The sequence below is a fragment of the Vicia villosa genome, unplaced genomic scaffold (genome assembly GCF_029867415.1).
Source record: "Vicia villosa cultivar HV-30 ecotype Madison, WI unplaced genomic scaffold, Vvil1.0 ctg.005242F_1_1, whole genome shotgun sequence".
Classification (NCBI taxonomy): Eukaryota; Viridiplantae; Streptophyta; class Magnoliopsida; order Fabales; family Fabaceae; genus Vicia; species Vicia villosa.
The window spans coordinates 84,636-103,372 of record NW_026706593.1 but is presented as its reverse complement, the minus strand read 5'-3'; the positions used below and the strand labels follow the sequence as shown (position 1 = coordinate 103,372).

At 36.3% G+C, this 18,737-nt stretch overlaps 2 protein-coding genes across 2 annotated transcripts; one reads left to right on the top strand and one right to left on the bottom strand.

Moving 5' to 3' along the window:
• Positions 1-3,471: 3,471 nt before the first annotated feature.
• Positions 3,472-4,170, bottom strand: LOC131642533 (uncharacterized). Its single transcript, XM_058912769.1, has one exon. The coding sequence runs from the start codon at positions 4,168-4,170 to the stop codon at positions 3,472-3,474; it is 699 nt and encodes a 232-aa protein (XP_058768752.1).
• An 8,625-nt stretch (positions 4,171-12,795) lies between these two features.
• On the top strand, positions 12,796-18,737 carry LOC131642532 (potassium transporter 10-like). The gene is made up of 12 exons (XM_058912768.1): positions 12,796-13,005; positions 13,089-13,270; positions 13,591-13,876; positions 14,753-15,185; positions 15,391-15,486; positions 15,594-15,715; positions 16,804-17,041; positions 17,126-17,368; positions 17,470-17,520; positions 17,605-17,865; positions 17,972-18,139; positions 18,231-18,737. Exons 3-12 carry the CDS (start codon positions 13,874-13,876, stop codon positions 18,512-18,514), a joined length of 1,899 nt encoding a protein of 632 aa, XP_058768751.1. The 5' UTR covers positions 12,796-13,005; positions 13,089-13,270; positions 13,591-13,873; the 3' UTR covers positions 18,515-18,737.

Below are 18,737 nucleotides of genomic sequence, written 5' to 3'. Positions count from 1 at the left end.
CTTTTCTAAGACAGTTCACCATTCTTTCTAGAGTAGTCTTCTTCAAGATGTTTTCCCTGAGTTTTGTTCAAAACCTCGCATTCCTAAAAACAGTCTTTATCCTCTATAGGAATATTTCTGACCCTTTACACAACACATCCCTTCGAGCTTTGTTTAAAGCTCAGTCTTATTTAAGACAAGTTCACATTTCTTTCCAAGGACCTCTTCAGGTAATCTTATAAAAGACATCATCTCATTCTGAGTACCCAGCAAATCACTATCCGTCAGGCGCGACCGAAACGCATGACTCAGCATCTGCTTCATATTCAAACCAACACTTAACATCAAGGAGACCTCTAAATTGGTCTAATCAAAGACGATCATTCCTGATGAAGACCCTTAGATGGGGAAACCACGTTCAGAGGGCTTTCCTAGAACAGAGGCATACAATCCAGAATCCTATTGACTGGGGGGCATATCTTTCAAGAATTCAAACACTAGGGCAATGCATATCAGGCAAAACATGGTGAAATTCGAGTTCCCTCGAAAGGTCCCTCCTTCAGATTAAGGGGCACGTCTCTCAAAATTTCTGATAATCGGGAAATCACACTAGCATCATACAAAAAGCATTGTTGCATATTTGATCTTCTCACGCCTGTACTATTCACATCCCGCATTGTGGGATAGGCATACATGCATAACTCTCATTGAGAGTCGCATTACATGACACATGCATCATGGCATTGCATAAAACTAACGCTACCTTTGCAGGTCACTTCATAGTCAAAAGGATGTTATCATCCAATTACAGTACAGATGCGATCGTATCCACGATTCAATCTCAACACACACAGATACAATTCCAAATACCTCATTCCAAGTCTTTCTTCAAAGACAATCCAGAAGCAACCAAAGAATTTCTTACCTCTCCAGGTAGTTTTGTCCAAGACAATTATCCTAATCTTTCCAAGCAGTCTTGCTTAAGACATATCCTAACCTTTCTAGGTAGTTTTGTTTAAAACATTCCACGCCCTCTATAGGAATCTTTCTAGATAGTTTTGTTTAAAACGTATCGTATCCTTTATAGGAATCTCTCTAGATAATTTTGTTTAAAATGTATCATTCCCTTTATAGGAACCTCTATAGGTAGTTTTGTTTAAAACGTTACATATCCTTTATAGGAACCTTTCTAGGCAGTTTTGTTTAAAATATCTCACATCCTCTATAGGAACCTTTCTAGGCAGTTTTGTTTAAAACGCTTTCAAATCCTTTATAGAAATCTTTTTAGATAGTTTTGTTTAAAACATGCCATATCTTTTATAGGAATCTTTTTAGATAGTTTTGTTTAAAACGTTTCATGTCCTTTGTAGGAACCTTTCTAGGAAGTTTTGTTTAAAACGTTTCATGTCCTTTGTAGGAACCTTTCTAGGAAGTTTTGTTTAAAACATATCGTTCCCTTTATAGGAATCTTTCTATATAGTTTTGTTTAAAAACATATCGTTCCCTTTATAGGAATCTTTTTAGATAGTTTTGTTTAAAACGTTCCATATCCTTTATAGGAATCTTTTTAGATAGTTTTGTTTAAAACGTTCCATATCCTTTATAGGAATCTTTTTAGATAGTTTTGTTTAAAACATATCGTTCTCTTTATAGGAACCTCCCTAGGTAATCTTGTTAAGATATCTCGTATCCTATCCAGGAGCCTTTCCAAGTGAGTCTTGTGTAAGACGTATTACATCCATTTCAAAACAAAAAAAAAACCTTTTCTAAGTCAGTCTTAAGACACATCATGCCTTTCTAGGTAGTCCTCTTAAAATATTTATCCAATCTTTTCTAAGATACACCTAGTTCTTTTATAGAACTCTTCAGTTAGTCTTCTCTAAGACATTCTTCCTAGGCATTGTTCAAAGCCTAAGTTTCTCCACAACAATCTTCAATACACCCTGTTCAGGAATCTCTTCAGGTAACCTTATGCAAATGGATGGCATCTATAAGCCCATCTCCCACAGATCTCCTTTCCGATGCAAGCAAATTTCGGGGCATTTCAGTGTCCAATCATCTTCTACCTCTTCAGGTTCAAGAAGATTGAACAGGGGCAGCTGTCATACCCCAAAATTTGCCCTCCATGTTCCATTCACAATGATTCAAGGTTCAAGATTCAGTGCCAAAGCTTTGCTCAAACAATCCCCAAGATCCACAGTCAACTGATTCAAACTTGAAGGTCAACTGCAATCAAAGCATGATTCAAACTATGATCATTGGTCAAACATCAAGTATAGAGGTGCATAACCATCATTTGATCAAAGATTGATCATGATTCCATTAATAGAAACTCAGAGATGAACAGATGCAAAAAAGGTTCAAATTAGGGTTTCTTAGGAGAAAGTCAACCCAACTTTGACTGGGCATAACTTTCACATGGAACATCAAAAATTCCCCACCCTAAAACCTCAATTCACTTTCAAATCTCAATTTTAGCCCTATTCACTTCCTTAGCTATTGAATCTAAATTTTAGCCATAAAACCTATGCCTTAATATAAAACTTTAGGAAAGGGTTGAGGGTGCCTAACACCTTCCCTCGACCTGAATATAGTATCTTACCCTGATCTCTGTACTGCGTAGGGTTTCCTATTCGCCCTTCAGAATAGGTGGCGGCTCTCTAAGTTAAAATTTTAGGCAGGTTGCTACAATTAGATACATCGAACATTTAGATGACATTTGTCTCTTAGCCTTTGCTTCCACTAGCATAAGTGGGAACTACGATTGCTCTGACTTTCTCAACATCCCTTTGAGAATACGTAGGCACAAGGTCGTATCCTTGGCGAGCAAAACTTCTCCCTCAAACCATTCAAACCTTAGCACCCGTAGACCCGAGCTACAGATGCTCTGATTCCCTCTAAGGGATATGTATGCAGAGGATCGCGATGATCTTTGCGAGCATAATCAAACAAACACCTTAGTCTCCCACCTATCTCACAACAGAACCTCTCAATAACATGGAATGAAAAACATAACAAAGAAACCTATAGAGTACTATAGATACGTTGGGTGCTAATACCTTCCTTTCGTACAACCAACCCTCTTACCCAAAAGATCTCTCCCCCCACTTTTAGGTTATTGCAGCTTTTTTCCTTTTCCTACTTTGGAAATAATAAAAAGTTTGGTCGAAACAAAAGAAAAATCATTTTTTGAGCACTCGAGCCCAAAGAAGGCATCAGGTATCTCATCCCGAAAAAAGATACGATTTTTCCCCGCGACACTCTGGTGGTGACCCAACTATCAAAGGGCTCAGGAGAGAGATCCTCTTTGATCTTCCAATCTTTGATTTCTCTTCTATGGCTTGGATGCCAAGCATTAGCAATCCTTTCTCTAAACTCTTTCTTCTCAACTCTTTCTTCCAGAAAGAACCCATCTAATAAAATGCTCCTTGGTCTTTTGTCCATAGGAAACCCAAATTGACGACGAGCTAACACGGGGCTATAGCTGACTGCTCATTTTGTACCAATGAGAGGCACATAATGGAAATCACTACAGCAGTCTAAAGTCTTCATTCTACAGAAGTGATTGCTTGTCCAAACAATCTCAGTGTTAGTAAGAGTCATGATCTTGTGTGACCATTTCAATCCTTCTATCTGGCTCCATAATTCAGGGGTGTCAGGCAGATGAGATATATACCACTTGTATAACAAAGAAGTACAACAGGTAACCATTCCCTTTCCATAGGAATTTCTGAGATGAATAGAATAGTAAGTGTCCCCAAGTAAGGTAGGAACAGGATTCTTCTTCATAAATATCTTGATGGCATTCCTATCAACAAATTTGTTAATGTTTGGTAACAAGAACAATCCATACACCAACAAGGCAAAAACAGCTTCAAAGTCTTCTTCCTTTCTTTCTTGTGACAAGGTGAGAGCTTTCTCAATTAAGAACTCAGCAGGTAACCCAGATAATCCTCCCTTAGTAACCATGTTCTTTTCAATTTCTCCCTTTCTCAAATGAGTAGACTTTGCAATCTTACAAGGCTTGGGATCTTGTTCTAAACCAGTGAAAGGAACTCTTCCATTAATAGGTAACCCAATAATGCTTGAATATTCTTCCAAGGTAGGCAATAATTGATAATCAGGGAAGGTGAAACAATGATACAAGGGGTTATAGAATTGAATCAAAGTGGAGAGGATTCCTTCTTCCATCTTGGTTCAGAGGAGATACAACAATCTTCCATACTTGCTACAAAACTTATCTTGATCAACAATCAAAGAACCTAGCTTTCTTAATTCTTCCACCTCTAAACACTTGAAAGTATATTTCTTGGTTTTTCTTTTTTCAGGTTCCATTCCTATAATGTTTACAAAATAAAATGTTTCTTTTAATTCCTTGAAAGATATTATGTTTTTAGATGCATGGATGAATGAATACAAACATAGCAAAAACATGGGCTTGAGGTTTCAAAGTCACGAGCATGGAGCCAAAGGTCTACCCATCCCAAAGGTGTGTACTATGGTTATTTTGTACTTGTGGATCATGGTTCTATTATTTCCCAGACTCAAGCAACCCAACTTGGAGATTGTAAACTCTGTATCAACATACTCATTTGAACAAAATCCAAGAGAACCTGATCTGAGCGTAGCCTCGTGTAACAACTATTCTGAAAATGAATCAGACATAGTTTCGACACTACATCTTAATGGCCAAGATTGGTTAAGGGTTTCTAGGTCCCCAGCTTCTACAGCCTAGTTGAATGCAACAATGTATTCTTAACTACATGGTCAACACAGTTACTTCCAAAAAGGCCTCCACTGAGCAATGGATCTCAAATTGACTTCTTTGGAAATACTCCCTCGATATCAAAATGACTATACCAGTCTCCTATAATAAGTGTACACTCTAAATCCGGGTTAGGATTTGTCTCATCACAAGGGACATGACCCTCTTTTCCAATACAACCCAATAAAATAACAAGTATACACATAGGAAAAAATACAAAAATAAAAGGTTAAGTATACAAACAAAGAAAATAACAAAAGGTAACAACAAAAAACAAAGATTGGGTCAACCCTTCCAAAGATACACAAATAGTTTGATCAGTATCCCCAACAGAGTCGCCACTTTTCTGTAGCGGTGAAATTGGTGTTTTTTGGTTAGAGGCCCTTTGGTAGGTTAAGGAAGGTATGGAAAGCTTCTAAATGGTATTTAGAAGTTGTTCAAACTATTTTTTGACACCCAGAACTTGTGGAACTCAAAATCAATATGAAAATGCAAGAGGTGATAAAAGAGAATCTCAAGTGAGGTAATGACTTGGAGAATCCTGGTGTGTGCGATCCAAGAGGTAAGGTCCTCTATTTATAGGAAAGAATTAGGGATTGTGGATGGCAAAAGTTCAGAGTTTTAAGTTCACATGTGACTTCTGTACCATCTTGCTTGTTTGTGAAGAAATGAGAAAGTTATGGTTTCAATGGTGAGGTACAAAGCTTTAAGCATGCTTGCAAAGTTTTGATTTGATCTTAGAGGCTTCCTTGTGAGTTTTATCTTGCTTTTGAGGCATAAGAGACATTGTAGTGGCTCAAGGAGTGGACTTTGTGCATAAAGCTAACTTTACTAGAATGGAAGTGTTAACTTTGTGCCATTAATGAAATGATCAATTGGATAATGACTTAAACACTTGGATTATAGCTCAAAAGCAAGTGTAATATTCTGATTATGGTGCTTTGAACAAGTTATATGTGCTGCAAGAAAGGAATCTTTCAAATTTGAACAAGTTTGGTTCATAACTTCTTCACTTTCTTCATGTTCTTCTTCATTTTCAAGTGTTCATGGTGGCATATTGACAAAAATCATATCTCCTTGCTCAAGCCATGAAATTTCATGCTACTTAGCTCTTTGGAAATCCCTTTCTACATACTTCAAATGAGTAGTTAAAATTTTCCTCAAACTCTTTTTGGATCATTGAGAAAAATGGCTATAAAGTTAAGAAACAATCCATATCTCTCAAAATAATCACTTTTTGAAAAAAGTTCCAATATGATAAGTTATTTGTTTTACCAAGATCTACACCTTTCATGTTGGGAGATTTTTGAGTGTATAGGCGAAATTTGGAGATCCATGAATTAGGTCAAAATACACTAAAAAACCCTAATTTGACTTTTTGTTGACTTTTTTATTCTTGATGAATTCTTTGAATTTTCTTTGATCAAATGTCTTCAATCTCCATATGATGATGATTTGAATCCTTAAAAGTCCATGGTTGACTATTTTTCTCAAAAGTCAAAGGTTGACTTGCACAGTTGACTTTTTCCAATTGAACTGTAGTTTTGTGATTTCTAAATGAATCAAGGTCTCCTCTTCAAATGAATGATAGGGATGGACTATAATCTTGATTTGGATACCCTTGAATCATATTTTGAGCCTTGGAACCATCTCCTGATTAAAAGTCAACCCTTCATAGAAATTAGGTCAAAAACCCTAATTGAAGCTTTTGATGAACTTGAAGGTGATTGATCTTGCATTCAACCATATTTGGACCTTAGTTTTGATTGAAGAACCCTTTGAATCATATAAGAATGTTGAATTTATTTGTGGGCCTTAAAACCCTAGTTTGCTCAATTTCTTCTTGATCAGTCTCCTGTCTTAGGACACAAGCAACAAACAACGATTTTTTTGTATTTTTGGTTAGCAAATAATAAATGCATGATAATAATGATGAAAATTATGATCCTAATATTTAGGCTATGGTGGGATCTCAGTGGTCAAAAATTGGGGTGCAACAGTGAGTAACATTGCGGAAGAGGTGGTGGTTGAAAGATCTAGAGCGACAATAGATTTTTGGGAAAACCTTTACAAAAAAGAAGGTTTTCTTCGACAAAAATCGAGGAAATTATGGTTAACATAAGGAGATCGTAACACTCGTTTTTTTTCTTAATTCTCTTAAAGAGAGAAGAAGGAGGAACTCTTTGTGTGCTCTTGAATCTAGAGCGGGAAGATTGGAAGATGTAGTTGAAATTAAAGAATTTATTTTCAACCATTTCAAATATTTCTACAATGAAGAGGTGGAGGGGAGTCCAGCTCTAAGTGGAGTGCATTTGAAGACGCTTAGTGGTCCGGATAGTTTGATTCTTGAAAGACCGTTCACTTAGTTGGCAGTCAAGGATGCTATTTGGTCGTGTGATGAAAACAAAAGTGCGGGAACGGATGGTTATTCCTTAGAATTTTACAAAAGGTTTTGGTTGGTGATTCGAGAGGATGTATTACGGCTTTGCAAAAATTTCCATGGATAAGGCTCGCTTGTGAAATCTATTACTTCTCTTTTAGCTCTGATACTTAAGAACAACAATCCGCAAAATTTAGTTGAGTATCGTCCCATTTGTTTGGTGGGAAGTATTTACAAAATCACTGGAAAGATTTTGGCGGCTAGATTGAAAGAGGTGATTAGTTCTTTGGTGTCTAATAATCAAACCACTTTTGTTCTAGGAAGAAACACGATGGATGGTGTTTTATTGGTAAATGAGTTAATCGATTAGACGAGAAGAAAGAAAAGAAGTTGTATTTTACTAAAGGTGGACTTTGAGAAGGCTTATGATTCCATTTCTTGTAAATACATTAGAGAGATGATGATGAGAATGGAATTTGGTGATAGGTGGATGAAATGGATGGATGCCTGTATCTTTACGAGTCACATGTCCGTTTTGGTCAACGGGAGCGCAACGGAGGAATTCAAGGTGTTTAAAGATTGGAGACAAGGAGATCCTTTGTCTCCTTTTCTCTTTGTTCTTGCAATGGAAATTTTAACCGCTCTTGTGAGAAAATCGGTAGAGGTGGGGGACTTTAAAATTTTCAAGTATGGGGAAGAGGATTTTGTGGACATTTTACAATTTGCGGATGTCACTATAATTCTTGGAGAAGCTTCATGTGATAATCTCTGGAGTATGAAAGTTTTGTTGAGAGGCTTCGAGATTGTTTCCGGTTTGAAAATCAATTTTTCTAAAAGTAATATTCTTGGTGTAAATGTCGGCGAATGGTTCCTAAATGCGGCAACGGCGTTTCTTTCTTACAAAAAAGGTGGTATTCCTTTTAAATTCTTAGGAATTATGGTGAGGGAGAGCCATAGAAAGAAGAAAGTGTAGTTGGAAGTGATAAATAAAATAAGGGGCGGCTTTCATCTTGGAAGGGAAGGAACATAACAATGGGAGGTAGAGTTACTCTTGTTATTTCGGTTTTAAATGCAATTCCAACTTTTACTTTATCTTTTTTCAAATCTCTGGGAAAGGTGATAAAAGAGATAAGAAGGCTTCAAAGTGATTTTTTATGGGGTGGGAGTATTGAAAAAAAGAGTATTCATTGGGTGAAGTGGAAGAATGTGTGTAGACCTAAAGAGAAGGGAGGGCTAGGAGTGAGAGATGTAAGGGAAGTGAACAAAGCTTTTCTCTTAAAATGGAAGTGGAGAATTTTGAGGGAGGACAATGCTATATGGAGTATATTTATTTTGTTGTGGTATCATTGTCCTTAACTAAAGGTGCAAGCTCCTAACGGAGAAATGAGTAGAAGTGATGATTCAATATGGTGGAGGAATATTATCAAAAATAATTTGATAGACGAATTTGTTGTTAGCGGCTTTACCGGGTGTTATTTGTGTTGTTGTAAAAATGAAAAAAAATATGATTTTTTGGCATAGTTTGTGGTTGGGTGATCAATCTCTTCGTAAGCTTTATCCGAAATTGTTTGATATGTCAACCATAAAAACTTGTGCGGTTGCGGATGTGTTGGTTTGGACCAATGGTAAGCATAAATGGGAGCTGGAGGCCTTGTTTTGCAGAGGCACTGCCACTGTTACAGCGGCTGGTGCTGGTTGTTCGTTGCCTTGATGGACTCGGTTTTGTGCCGACGTGAACTCATTGATTCCGAACGAATGGGAGAATGACAGCTTTTTTTGGCGCATAAACTCGGAAAAGAAGTTTTCGGTAGTTAGTGTCTTGAATATTGTTAATGTTTCAAAATCTTTTGCTTGGGCACCTTACTTGATTAAATTTTTGAAGGTAATGTGGGAGCTTAGAATTCCTCCTAAGTTGAAATTATTTGCTTGGAGATTTTTTACTGAAAAAATTCCTTCCAAAGATGAGTTGTTGAAAAGAGGAGTAACTAGCATCATAAATAAGGGTTGTGTTTTTTGTGGTAATCATCCAGAGGTTATTTCTCATCTCTATTTTAATTGTCATGTGGTTAAAGAGATATGGAAAAACATGTATGGTTGGTTGGATATTAAGGAGGAGTTAAATGAGAGGAATTATTGGATTTTGGTGTAATTCAAGATAAAGTGAAGAAGTGTAACACCCCATACATAACTGACTAGTATATTATGCATGAAACGTTAAAAATTGGTATTTGAGTACATACAAAAGCCAAAGATACAAGATGATCCATATAAAATACAACATGAAATAATATTAATAATTACAAAATGTGTGTCTTCAATGGATCTGCACAGCGGAAGAATAAGATCTAACGAGGTCTCCGAGCCATCACCACTTCTAAGTCTTCAGTCCAATCCCGCTACTGACCAAACACTACTAAACTGCCCCTGAAAAAGATAAGTTGATTGGGGTGAGATTACTACATCTCAGTGAGTCCTCCTATCATATGGGTCCACTCGGTTCTACAGGGTACATGCATCAAAACCGAATCCACCATTGATCCGGGGTTTATCCTCACATCCGGTACACGTACGGAGCAAACACATGAATCATCCACCATAGGAGTCATCATATCACAAGTACACAAATAGTACAACAAACACGTATGCCAAAACCCATACCCGTGTATGGGGAATCCAGAAGTAGTAACAACCGGTCTACCTAGGCTGCACCACACACCCTCGGTGAGTCACAAAAGTGCCTGTCGTCAAAAAGACTCGCACAAGACCATCGCTAGATGAAGCGGATGAGTCCTTCATGGAATTTCATCCGGGACGAGTTACAGCGGTGACACTGCCTATGTGGCGTCACGGCCCCGTCAACATCTATACGCAATATGGTTTCCGCAAGTGCGAAGACGCCTAATTGACTGCACAAGCCCATCCACGTAGGAGCCTAGTGATGTAGCCTACGTGGCACCACTAGAGGTGAGTTATCCAAGTGATATCACCTAAGTGGCATCACTACTCCACCATACCAATCACGCCAAGTGTGTTCCGCAAGTGAGACACTGTTATACCCCAAAATTTGCCCGCATCTTTTTTCAAGAAAACTCCAATCTAAAAATTAAGAGTCTCATATAATCATGGATTTTTATTTCAACAAATATCCTGACATATGAAATACTTAGTTTTTAGAATTTTTCTTATACAGTAATTTGGCTTGCAGTTGAATTTATTCTTACGCAAACGCCAAATACTGTTTATTACTTCACACATGCTATTTATTTATTTACAGATAAATAGTACTGACACAATTGGTACAAAGTTAAATCTTTTTGCAGGCGCAGAATCAGGAAACTCAGACAATACCTGAACAGTCAGTTGACAGCCAAACTGCTGGCAGTACAATTCTCAGTGTTTTGTACCATCAATCAAATCAATCTTTTACAATTCAAAATTCCAAGATTTTTGTTCTAGAAGTCTTCTGAATATCACGCGATTAGCAGAGACTCAACACTGCACAAAAATCAGGTACGCTTAACTGTCTCCTACACAAACAGTCCCTGACTAGGGTTTTCTTGTTTTTACAGGAGAAACAAGTTTTTGAGACCTCAAATGGATTTCATGCACATCCATATATCTCAAAGTACCATCATACAAATTTTCAAACTTCAATTCACTCAGACGCACCGTCAGCAGCTCAAACAGTCAACAGATGACCCGTTTGACCAAAAAGTCAACAGACAATCAAAAATGAAATTTTTTGTCAAAGTCCATATTTTGTCAAAGGATTCATCATTTGATCATTGGATGATCATAATTCATCAAGGAAAGATCAAAAATCAACAAAACCCTAAGATTCAAAATTAGGGTTTTTGCCTGAAAAGTCAACTCAACTTTGACTGATCATAACTCTCTCATCCTTCATCCAAAAAATTCAAACCAAAGCTCATTTTGAAGGAAATTCAATTATCTATCAAATGCAATTGATCCCATGGTCATTGCATTCACCATTTGAAAAATATGACCAAAGACATTACAGGTCATTTTCAAAGTCAACAAAAAGACACTTTTTTCAAAAGGACACACAAGGAGCATCAAAAATTATTTTGACATGAGACCAAAGACATTGGTTAGAGGACTCTTTGAGGTTTCCAGAAAGTGCAAGAACTCCTTCATATGACAAAAATTGAGGGATTTACACCTTGTTGAAGTTGGCTAAATTTTGGGAAAATGCATGAAACCAACATTGCTCAAAAATGTAATTTTTCCAAATGGGGCCAAGTTTTCATGGTTCAAACATCATTTCCATAATATTATGGGCCTCCCACGACCAAGACAAGGCCCACTCCATTTTTTATTCATCTTTGGTTTAATTTTATCGCATATAAGATTAAATTAAAAAGAAAAATGGATGGATAAAGAATAGCTTACAAACCAAGCATGACTCATCAAGAGAATCATTCAACTCTGCCCCAAGCCAAGTACAAACAGAAGGAGGGTGGAAAATCAAGCCATGGTGGCTTAAATGCAAAGCTACTCATGTTGAAAAAGTCAAGATTCCACAAAGCTAATGAATGCTTCTTAGCTTCACTTCCAAGCAGCTCTTGGCCTATAAAAGAGCTATCATACTTCAGCAATCAAAGAGACACGAGTTCATAGCCATTAGAATGCTTGTAACATATTTGTAACAACTTGAATTTTTCAAAGAAATTTAAAATTCGAATTTTAATTTCTAGCTCGTTTCAGTTCAAACTAAACACTTAAATACAATCCTCAATCATCATTGAACATATCCCAATCAGTTTCAAGCCTTGAAGCACTCAGAATCATCCATTATACCTCATGGTTTGTTCAAACTAAAACCAACTTATATCTCATAACACACGCATATCTAGCAAGATGTAGATATATATTTGAACTTAGTGTGGTGTGTAGATCGTTTCTGGAAGTTTAATTGAGCTCTGGATGCTTGTATACGAATCTACCATTTTAGGGTTTTCCAGCTCAAATTTAGGGTTTTTAGTTAGAGCCAAAATCAGAACAAATTAAGAGCATGGTTGAATTCAGTGGAACAAGACGAATCGAATGGACATATCGCGCCAAATTTCTTTTCAGGTTTACCCCTATTCGCTATTTTGCAGGTCTGAAGCTCATCAATTACAGCGCTTTTTTCATAAAAGCGCTATTAAAGGTCCTGGCGAGAGGTTGAAGACGATGAGGTGTCCTCACCTCATTGGACAGCACGCGCGCGTTTTTTTTAAATTAACCATTGGTTTCAGTGTTTGCAGGCGTGTCACAAGTGGTGGACCCACTAGTACAAAAAGATTAATATAATTTTAAAATTTACACCCAATATACTAAAAACGGGTGTAAATAAGAAATACGGTGGCAATTTTGTAAATAAAATATCATTTTAAATATTATCAGGTAACAATATACACCCTATTTTCTAAAAACGGGTTTAAATTGAAAATATTATTATAATCAAATTTTAATTACTCCCTTTAAACAAAAAAACGGGTGTAAATTTATATGAATAAATTTTTTTATTTAATTTTATAACTCAAAATATATAATCTATGTGGCATAGGTGAGTAAAGTATTTTTATAATATTAGTTGAAACATAATACTCTAAATTCATTTATTTTCAAAAAAACTCTAAACATAATACTAATACTGATTTTCAGAAAACTCATTTTCACAAATCCATTATCAACTTTTGCACGCATGCAAAAAAAAACCCATTTTCAGTAAACTCATTTTCAAATTTTTTTTCAACTCTGCAGTTTGATTTCACGAAACTCATAGCGAGATTAAAGTTTGATTTTACGAAACCCATTTTCACGAAGTTTGCAGAAGATTGCAAAACCCGTCACCGTTTCCTTCACTCTCATTTCGGTAAGCTTCTTCCATTCCCAAATTCGATGAATGTTTGTTCCATTTTAGGTTTCTAATAATTACCCGTGGTTTTGCATTTTCAGAAATTCGAACACTGAAACTCTTATTTTAGGGTTCTTGTTGAGGGTAAGTCATGGTGGCAATTTTGTTCACTCCAATTGGGGAAGTTGAGGGACAAATTGAGTCGTGTTACGATGAGAAATTACCGGGATCGGGAGAAAAAGAGAAACACAACGCTTCTGGATTGAGTGGGTCTTTTCCTTTGGTATGTTTCAAACTTTCAATTTACCTTGTGATGATTTGGCTTTGAATATAGATGTGATTTGATAATTATTGATTGGTATTTGATTATGCCATTTTGGCTAGAATAGTTTATGATTTGAATACATTATCATGATTTAGTTCATTCCTAGCATTGGTATACTATTGCTTCACTGATTACTTTCATCTTGTACGGTTCTGTTTTCTTCTTTGTTAGTTCGTTTGGATTTACTGTGTTGAATATTGGAATTGATTTTCTCTCTTTCAAACATATGATATAAGTGTGTGTTTGGTGACTTATTTTCCTTTTCATCTTTGATGCAGCTTCTCTAATAGTCATAAGATGTAGTGGTGACTTATTTTTTCGAATGATGAGCTTTGTCCTCTTAACATTTGTGGTCCATCTTAAGGAGGATAGTCGAAAAGTTACTATAGTAGAAAAGGATAACAATTTTGACGTGTGTAGGGATATGGGTGGGCGGAGATTGAGACATGCTAATGCTGACAAGAGGTTGGAGGAATGGAGAGATGGTGATGGTGAGGAGGATAGGAAGCTTGAGAAGGTTGATGAGGATTTTCTGAAGAAACATATTAAGAAATTGAAGATATGGTAAGCCATCTCATCTTATCTTAGTTTTGTTTTCGTATTTCTCAATTATTAAACGGTATTGATTTTTAAGATTATTATGAAGGCAGTGGTTAACAAAATAAGATAGTGTATGTTTGGTTGTAGTTACGGAGAAACTGATTTTATCTCCGTTCGTACTCTTCACCGCCGGTTGAACGGTAACCCTCTTTCTCTCATCTATTTTGTTTACAGTGCCATCTATTTCTTCAACGAGAGAAATGATTTTTCCCAGTTTTCTAAGATTTTTAGTTTAATTATATTAGATTTATTGACTGAAATTTGAATCTGCTAGTTTTGTAAGATTAGATTTATGGACCGAAATTTGAATCCCCTATTGAATTTCAATTGATTTTAGTGAAATTTATATGAACCCTACATTGTGATAATGCTTTGATGATATGAGAAGAGTAAGAATGTTTATCTGTTGTTTTGGATGTGATGATTCAGAGATTTGCAAAAAGAGAAAAAAAAATGAGTCGGGTTGTAATTTCATCTTTCTCTTGTTAAAAATGTTAATCAGAAATCTAAGGTTAAATATGTTTCTGACTAGTCTCACATGCAAATCAATCAGTGACTGTCACTGAGCTTTACAAAAACACTAGTAAAAATGTGAACCAGAGATATAATGATACAAATGGTTTGATATGATTTGTTTCCTATAATCTGCTGTCTAATTGCCGCATTACGTATGAAGTATTTTAATGAAATATGATGAATCAATAATTCGTTATCAATTCGGGCGTGGATTGGGTTTTAGTTCATTGCTAGTTTCCTTGGTGGATTCATCTGTTAGGTTCATGTTTTTACTACAGTTCTCTTACGAGTCTATTTTGCTTTTGTTTGCTTCTTATTATGCAGGTATCTGATTCAGATAGCATGTCGCAGCATCATAACATAGCATCTTCAACTAAATCAATTCATAGTTCTACGGTTCTGAAACAGAATCAGCGGCATGAAGGCAGTGGAAGGATTATCAAAAGCATACTCACCAACAGAGATCTGCGACAAAGTCAGTCTTCCAGAGCCTATTCCGAGCGGCAGATCCAAACTTCAAATCTAGAAAAAGAAAAACAACCTGCTCGCCCCGTACATGTGCAATTGATTTTGAAGGGCACTGATGGTGCACCAGAGAATAGGATTATCGTGCATGGTCTACATGTTTCTAGTGAGAGACACGAGAGGCGTTTTAGACATAGAGATAAACCTGATCGCGGTGTTTGGACAAGTCGTTCCAATGTAGGTGATGAATCTTTGTCACCCTCAGCTTCTTCACATGTAGATCCTTTGGAAGGTACATGCTTTGATCTTGCAATTGTGGAATAATCCTTTATGCTTATGTAAAAGGGGGAAAAGATTGAAAGTCACTTTTTATTAGCTAAACTACTGACAAATTAATGTACAAAATATTACCTTTTTGGAAAGTCTGCCACTACCGCCTTCTTACAGTTGCATGTTCTTCACAAGTTGAAAATTTTATTGTATTACATACGAAACAGGAGGTCATCCAGAGTTTAAACATGACACACCAAGTGCAAGAAGTGGGGAGGTAAAATCTCTTGGAAATTTCTATGCCAGTCACTCATCAGAAAATGGTTGGTTTCTGGCTTTGGATAGCAGATTCTAGATTCTAGATTTTTTATTTATTTTTATGTTTATAATGTTAATGTTTGTTTAAATTTCATTGCTCATGATTGTTTAGGTTTCACTAGGTCTTTTGGTCGCCGTGGACCAATACATGGGATGAAGGATGTTGATGGCTATTCGATTAGTGAGGGGAAGCATCCTAGAAAATCTAGTACCTCTGCTTTTGGTTCCAACGAGGTACCTAAATTTGATTTCTGCATTAAAACACCGCATATTCTTTTCTGGTTCACTAAATGATAAATCTCTTTACTCTGCAAAAACAAGTTTGGGTCCAAAAAGCTAGTTCTGGGACCTAGAGTATTTAGATTGGTGAGACACATTCCTTTCATCTTGCCTATATAGTCTAGTGATGTAGCTGCATATGATATATGATATGGTTTTTTCTTTTTCTTTTTTCTTGTGGGCAGTGCCCATTACATTGATTCCTTGCTGTGGAAGTTGTTATAGTATTTCAATAATTGAATTATCTTTACCAAGTCCGTTTCATTCACATGCTCATGTAAATGTTAGCTTAATTTACTATTCATGTAATTACTTGTGCCAAAGTTGACGATTTTCCCTTGCAGTACTAAGCTTGCTGACATACAATTTTGGAGCACACATACATTTGCTAGTTGCTGGATTCTGTTTCTTAAATCTAAAATACAGAAGATTCAGTATTATAGTACTATTCTTTTTGTTGTGTTCAAATTTCTTATGAAAATTTCATCTGCAGCAGATGCAATAATTTATTTACTGATAGTAAAACCTAAAAGATCTTTTTGTTGTTTCGTATTATGCAGACATTCTTGGAGCCATTTTGCCTTGTATATCAGATAAAGAAGAGAAAATTAGAGTTGTAAGTTCACTTGAGCTTCACTTGTTGTTTTCCCCCCTTGCCTCTTGCAATTTTTAAAACCTAGCGGGGTCTGTGTAACATTAAATTAACAAAAACGTTCCTTATACATAGAATGACAGAAGTGCAATAATTTAAAGAGTAGTTGAGATTAGAATGATCAAGTTGAAGCAAAAGATATTCCACATAAATAAAAATGAAGAAAGCAGGTGCAATAAAAATAGTTGGTGTTTCATTATAAAATTTAATATAACTAATATGTACTACTGTACTGACACACAAGATATGTATCAGCTTTATCAAGTTATATTTATTTACATGGTAAAAATCTCTCATTATTTTTTTTATGCTTAAGAAAAAGCTTTTCTCTTTTATCTTGTTAAACTAGTTACTTTCTGTTCCCTCTCTGTTACAATTTCTTTACTGACAGAGGAATACCTGCACAATATTTCTTCACGCACGCACGCATACTCCAAACCTAGCTGCTACCCCACTCCCTCGTACATCACTTTCTGTTCCGTTGTACGTTTTCTATAACACGTTTCCTCGCGGAGTTGATGATCCAGAGGACGTGATTGGAGCTCTTTCGTTGATCATTTACTCGCTTAATCTTGTACCGTTGCTCAAATATGTTTTTATTGTGTTAGGAGCAAATGACAATGGTCAAGGTATATATTCGTTTTACTTATTTTTGGTTCATTTGGATATTTGTGCATTTAAGTTTTACCGAGATTATTACATATATGGGGCAGGTGGAACACTGGCGCTTTATTCCTTGCTCTGCCGACACGCTAATATTAAAATCATTCCCAACCAGCATCGCACGGATGAAGAATTGACAACATATAGTCGGACTACGATCCATGAAAGGTCGTTTGCTGCAAAAACTCAGAGATGGTTAGAGGGACATTTTATTAAAAGAGCCATTCTTATTCTTGTCCTTGTTGGTACCTGCATGGTGATCGGAGATGGTATTCTTACTCCGGCTATATCTGGTTTGTTTTCTGTCTCGACGATCTTCTTGTTCCATTTGTTCCTCGTGTTTCTTTAAATGCAAGCTTTCCTTTTATTCATCCAATTAAATTTTCGTATGTAGTTTTATCCGCTGCTGGTGGCATCAGAGTAAACAAACCCGAAATCCATAGTGGTATGGTCCTACACCTTCAACATTACATTAATCCTCTCTGTCTTCCATTTTTCTTCTCTTATTTTTCTTCCATTTGTGTTACAGGAGTAGTTGTGGTTGTTGCTGTTATAATATTAGTTGGGCTATTCAGCGTGCAACTTTATGGTACCGATAAAGTCGGTTGGCTCTTCGCTCCAATTGTTCTGGTTTGGTTTCTCCTAATAGGAGGCATAGGTATATACAACATTTGGAGATTCGGTGGCAGAGTCCTAAAAGCCTTTTCGCCTCTCTATGTGTATCGGTATATAAGAAACGGAAGAAAAGAGAGTTGGCTTTCCCTTGGCGGCATCTTGCTCAGCATAACTGGTACGTTTGATTTTCATAACTATTTGATTTACTTCTCATGTTTCAGAATTATTAATTGATGTGAACTGTTAATTTAAACTCGACAACTTGCGATGATTGATTTCAGGGACAGAAGCTCTCTTTGCCGACTTAGCCAATTTTCCAGTCTCGTCGGTACAAATTGCATTTACTCTTCTTGTGTTTCCTTGCCTTCTTTTAGCGTATTCTGGACAGGCGGCTTATCTGGTGCATAACTTGCATCATTCACAAGATGTTTTTTATCGCTCTATTCCAGGTTTGTCATGTCTGTCACCCTACATAGAAAATAGTTTCTGATTTTTGAGTGATTTTCATCTGGTAGATGTTAATTATCCTTTTTTCTGCAGAAAAAATATACTGGCCAGTATTTGTTATTGCAACACTAGCAGCAATAGTTGCGAGCCAAGCCACAATAACAGCAACCTTTTCAATCATTAAGCAAGCCCTTGCTCATGGCTGTTTCCCACGAGTCAAAGTCGTACATACATCGAAAAAGTTCCTTGGCCAGATATATATCCCGGATATCAATTGGATCCTTATGGTTCTTTGCATTGCTGTTACCGCTGGCTTTAAAAATCAAAGTCAGATTGGTAACGCATATGGTAAGTCTTTTCTTCGCCAAATGTTGTGAGCCATTATTTTCATTCAATCATTCTATTTTTTGTGAAATTTCCGTTTGTGATTCATATATTTACCAATTTGGACTGAAAATGCATGATAAGCATATCAAGAAAGCAAAAAATGTTGGTTCTTATAATTTAGGCCTGACGAAGATGATCTGGTAAGGAATCAATTCAACCTTAATGTTTAGTGCTGAAATTGTTCTGTAGCATCCACAACTCTGAAAACTAATA

Bases quoted from the DNA above. Each gene is read 5' to 3' on its own strand.
- LOC131642533 (XM_058912769.1), bottom strand. From the start codon at position 4,170: ATGGAAGAAGGAATCCTCTCCACTTTGATTCAATTCTATAACCCCTTG.
- LOC131642532 (XM_058912768.1), top strand. The intron at 17,369-17,469 runs GTTTGTTTTCTG...TTTCGTATGTAG, and splicing joins TCTTACTCCGGCTATATCTG to TTTTATCCGCTGCTGGTGGC. The intron at 18,140-18,230 runs GTTTGTCATGTC...TTTTTTCTGCAG, and splicing joins TTTTTATCGCTCTATTCCAG to AAAAAATATACTGGCCAGTA.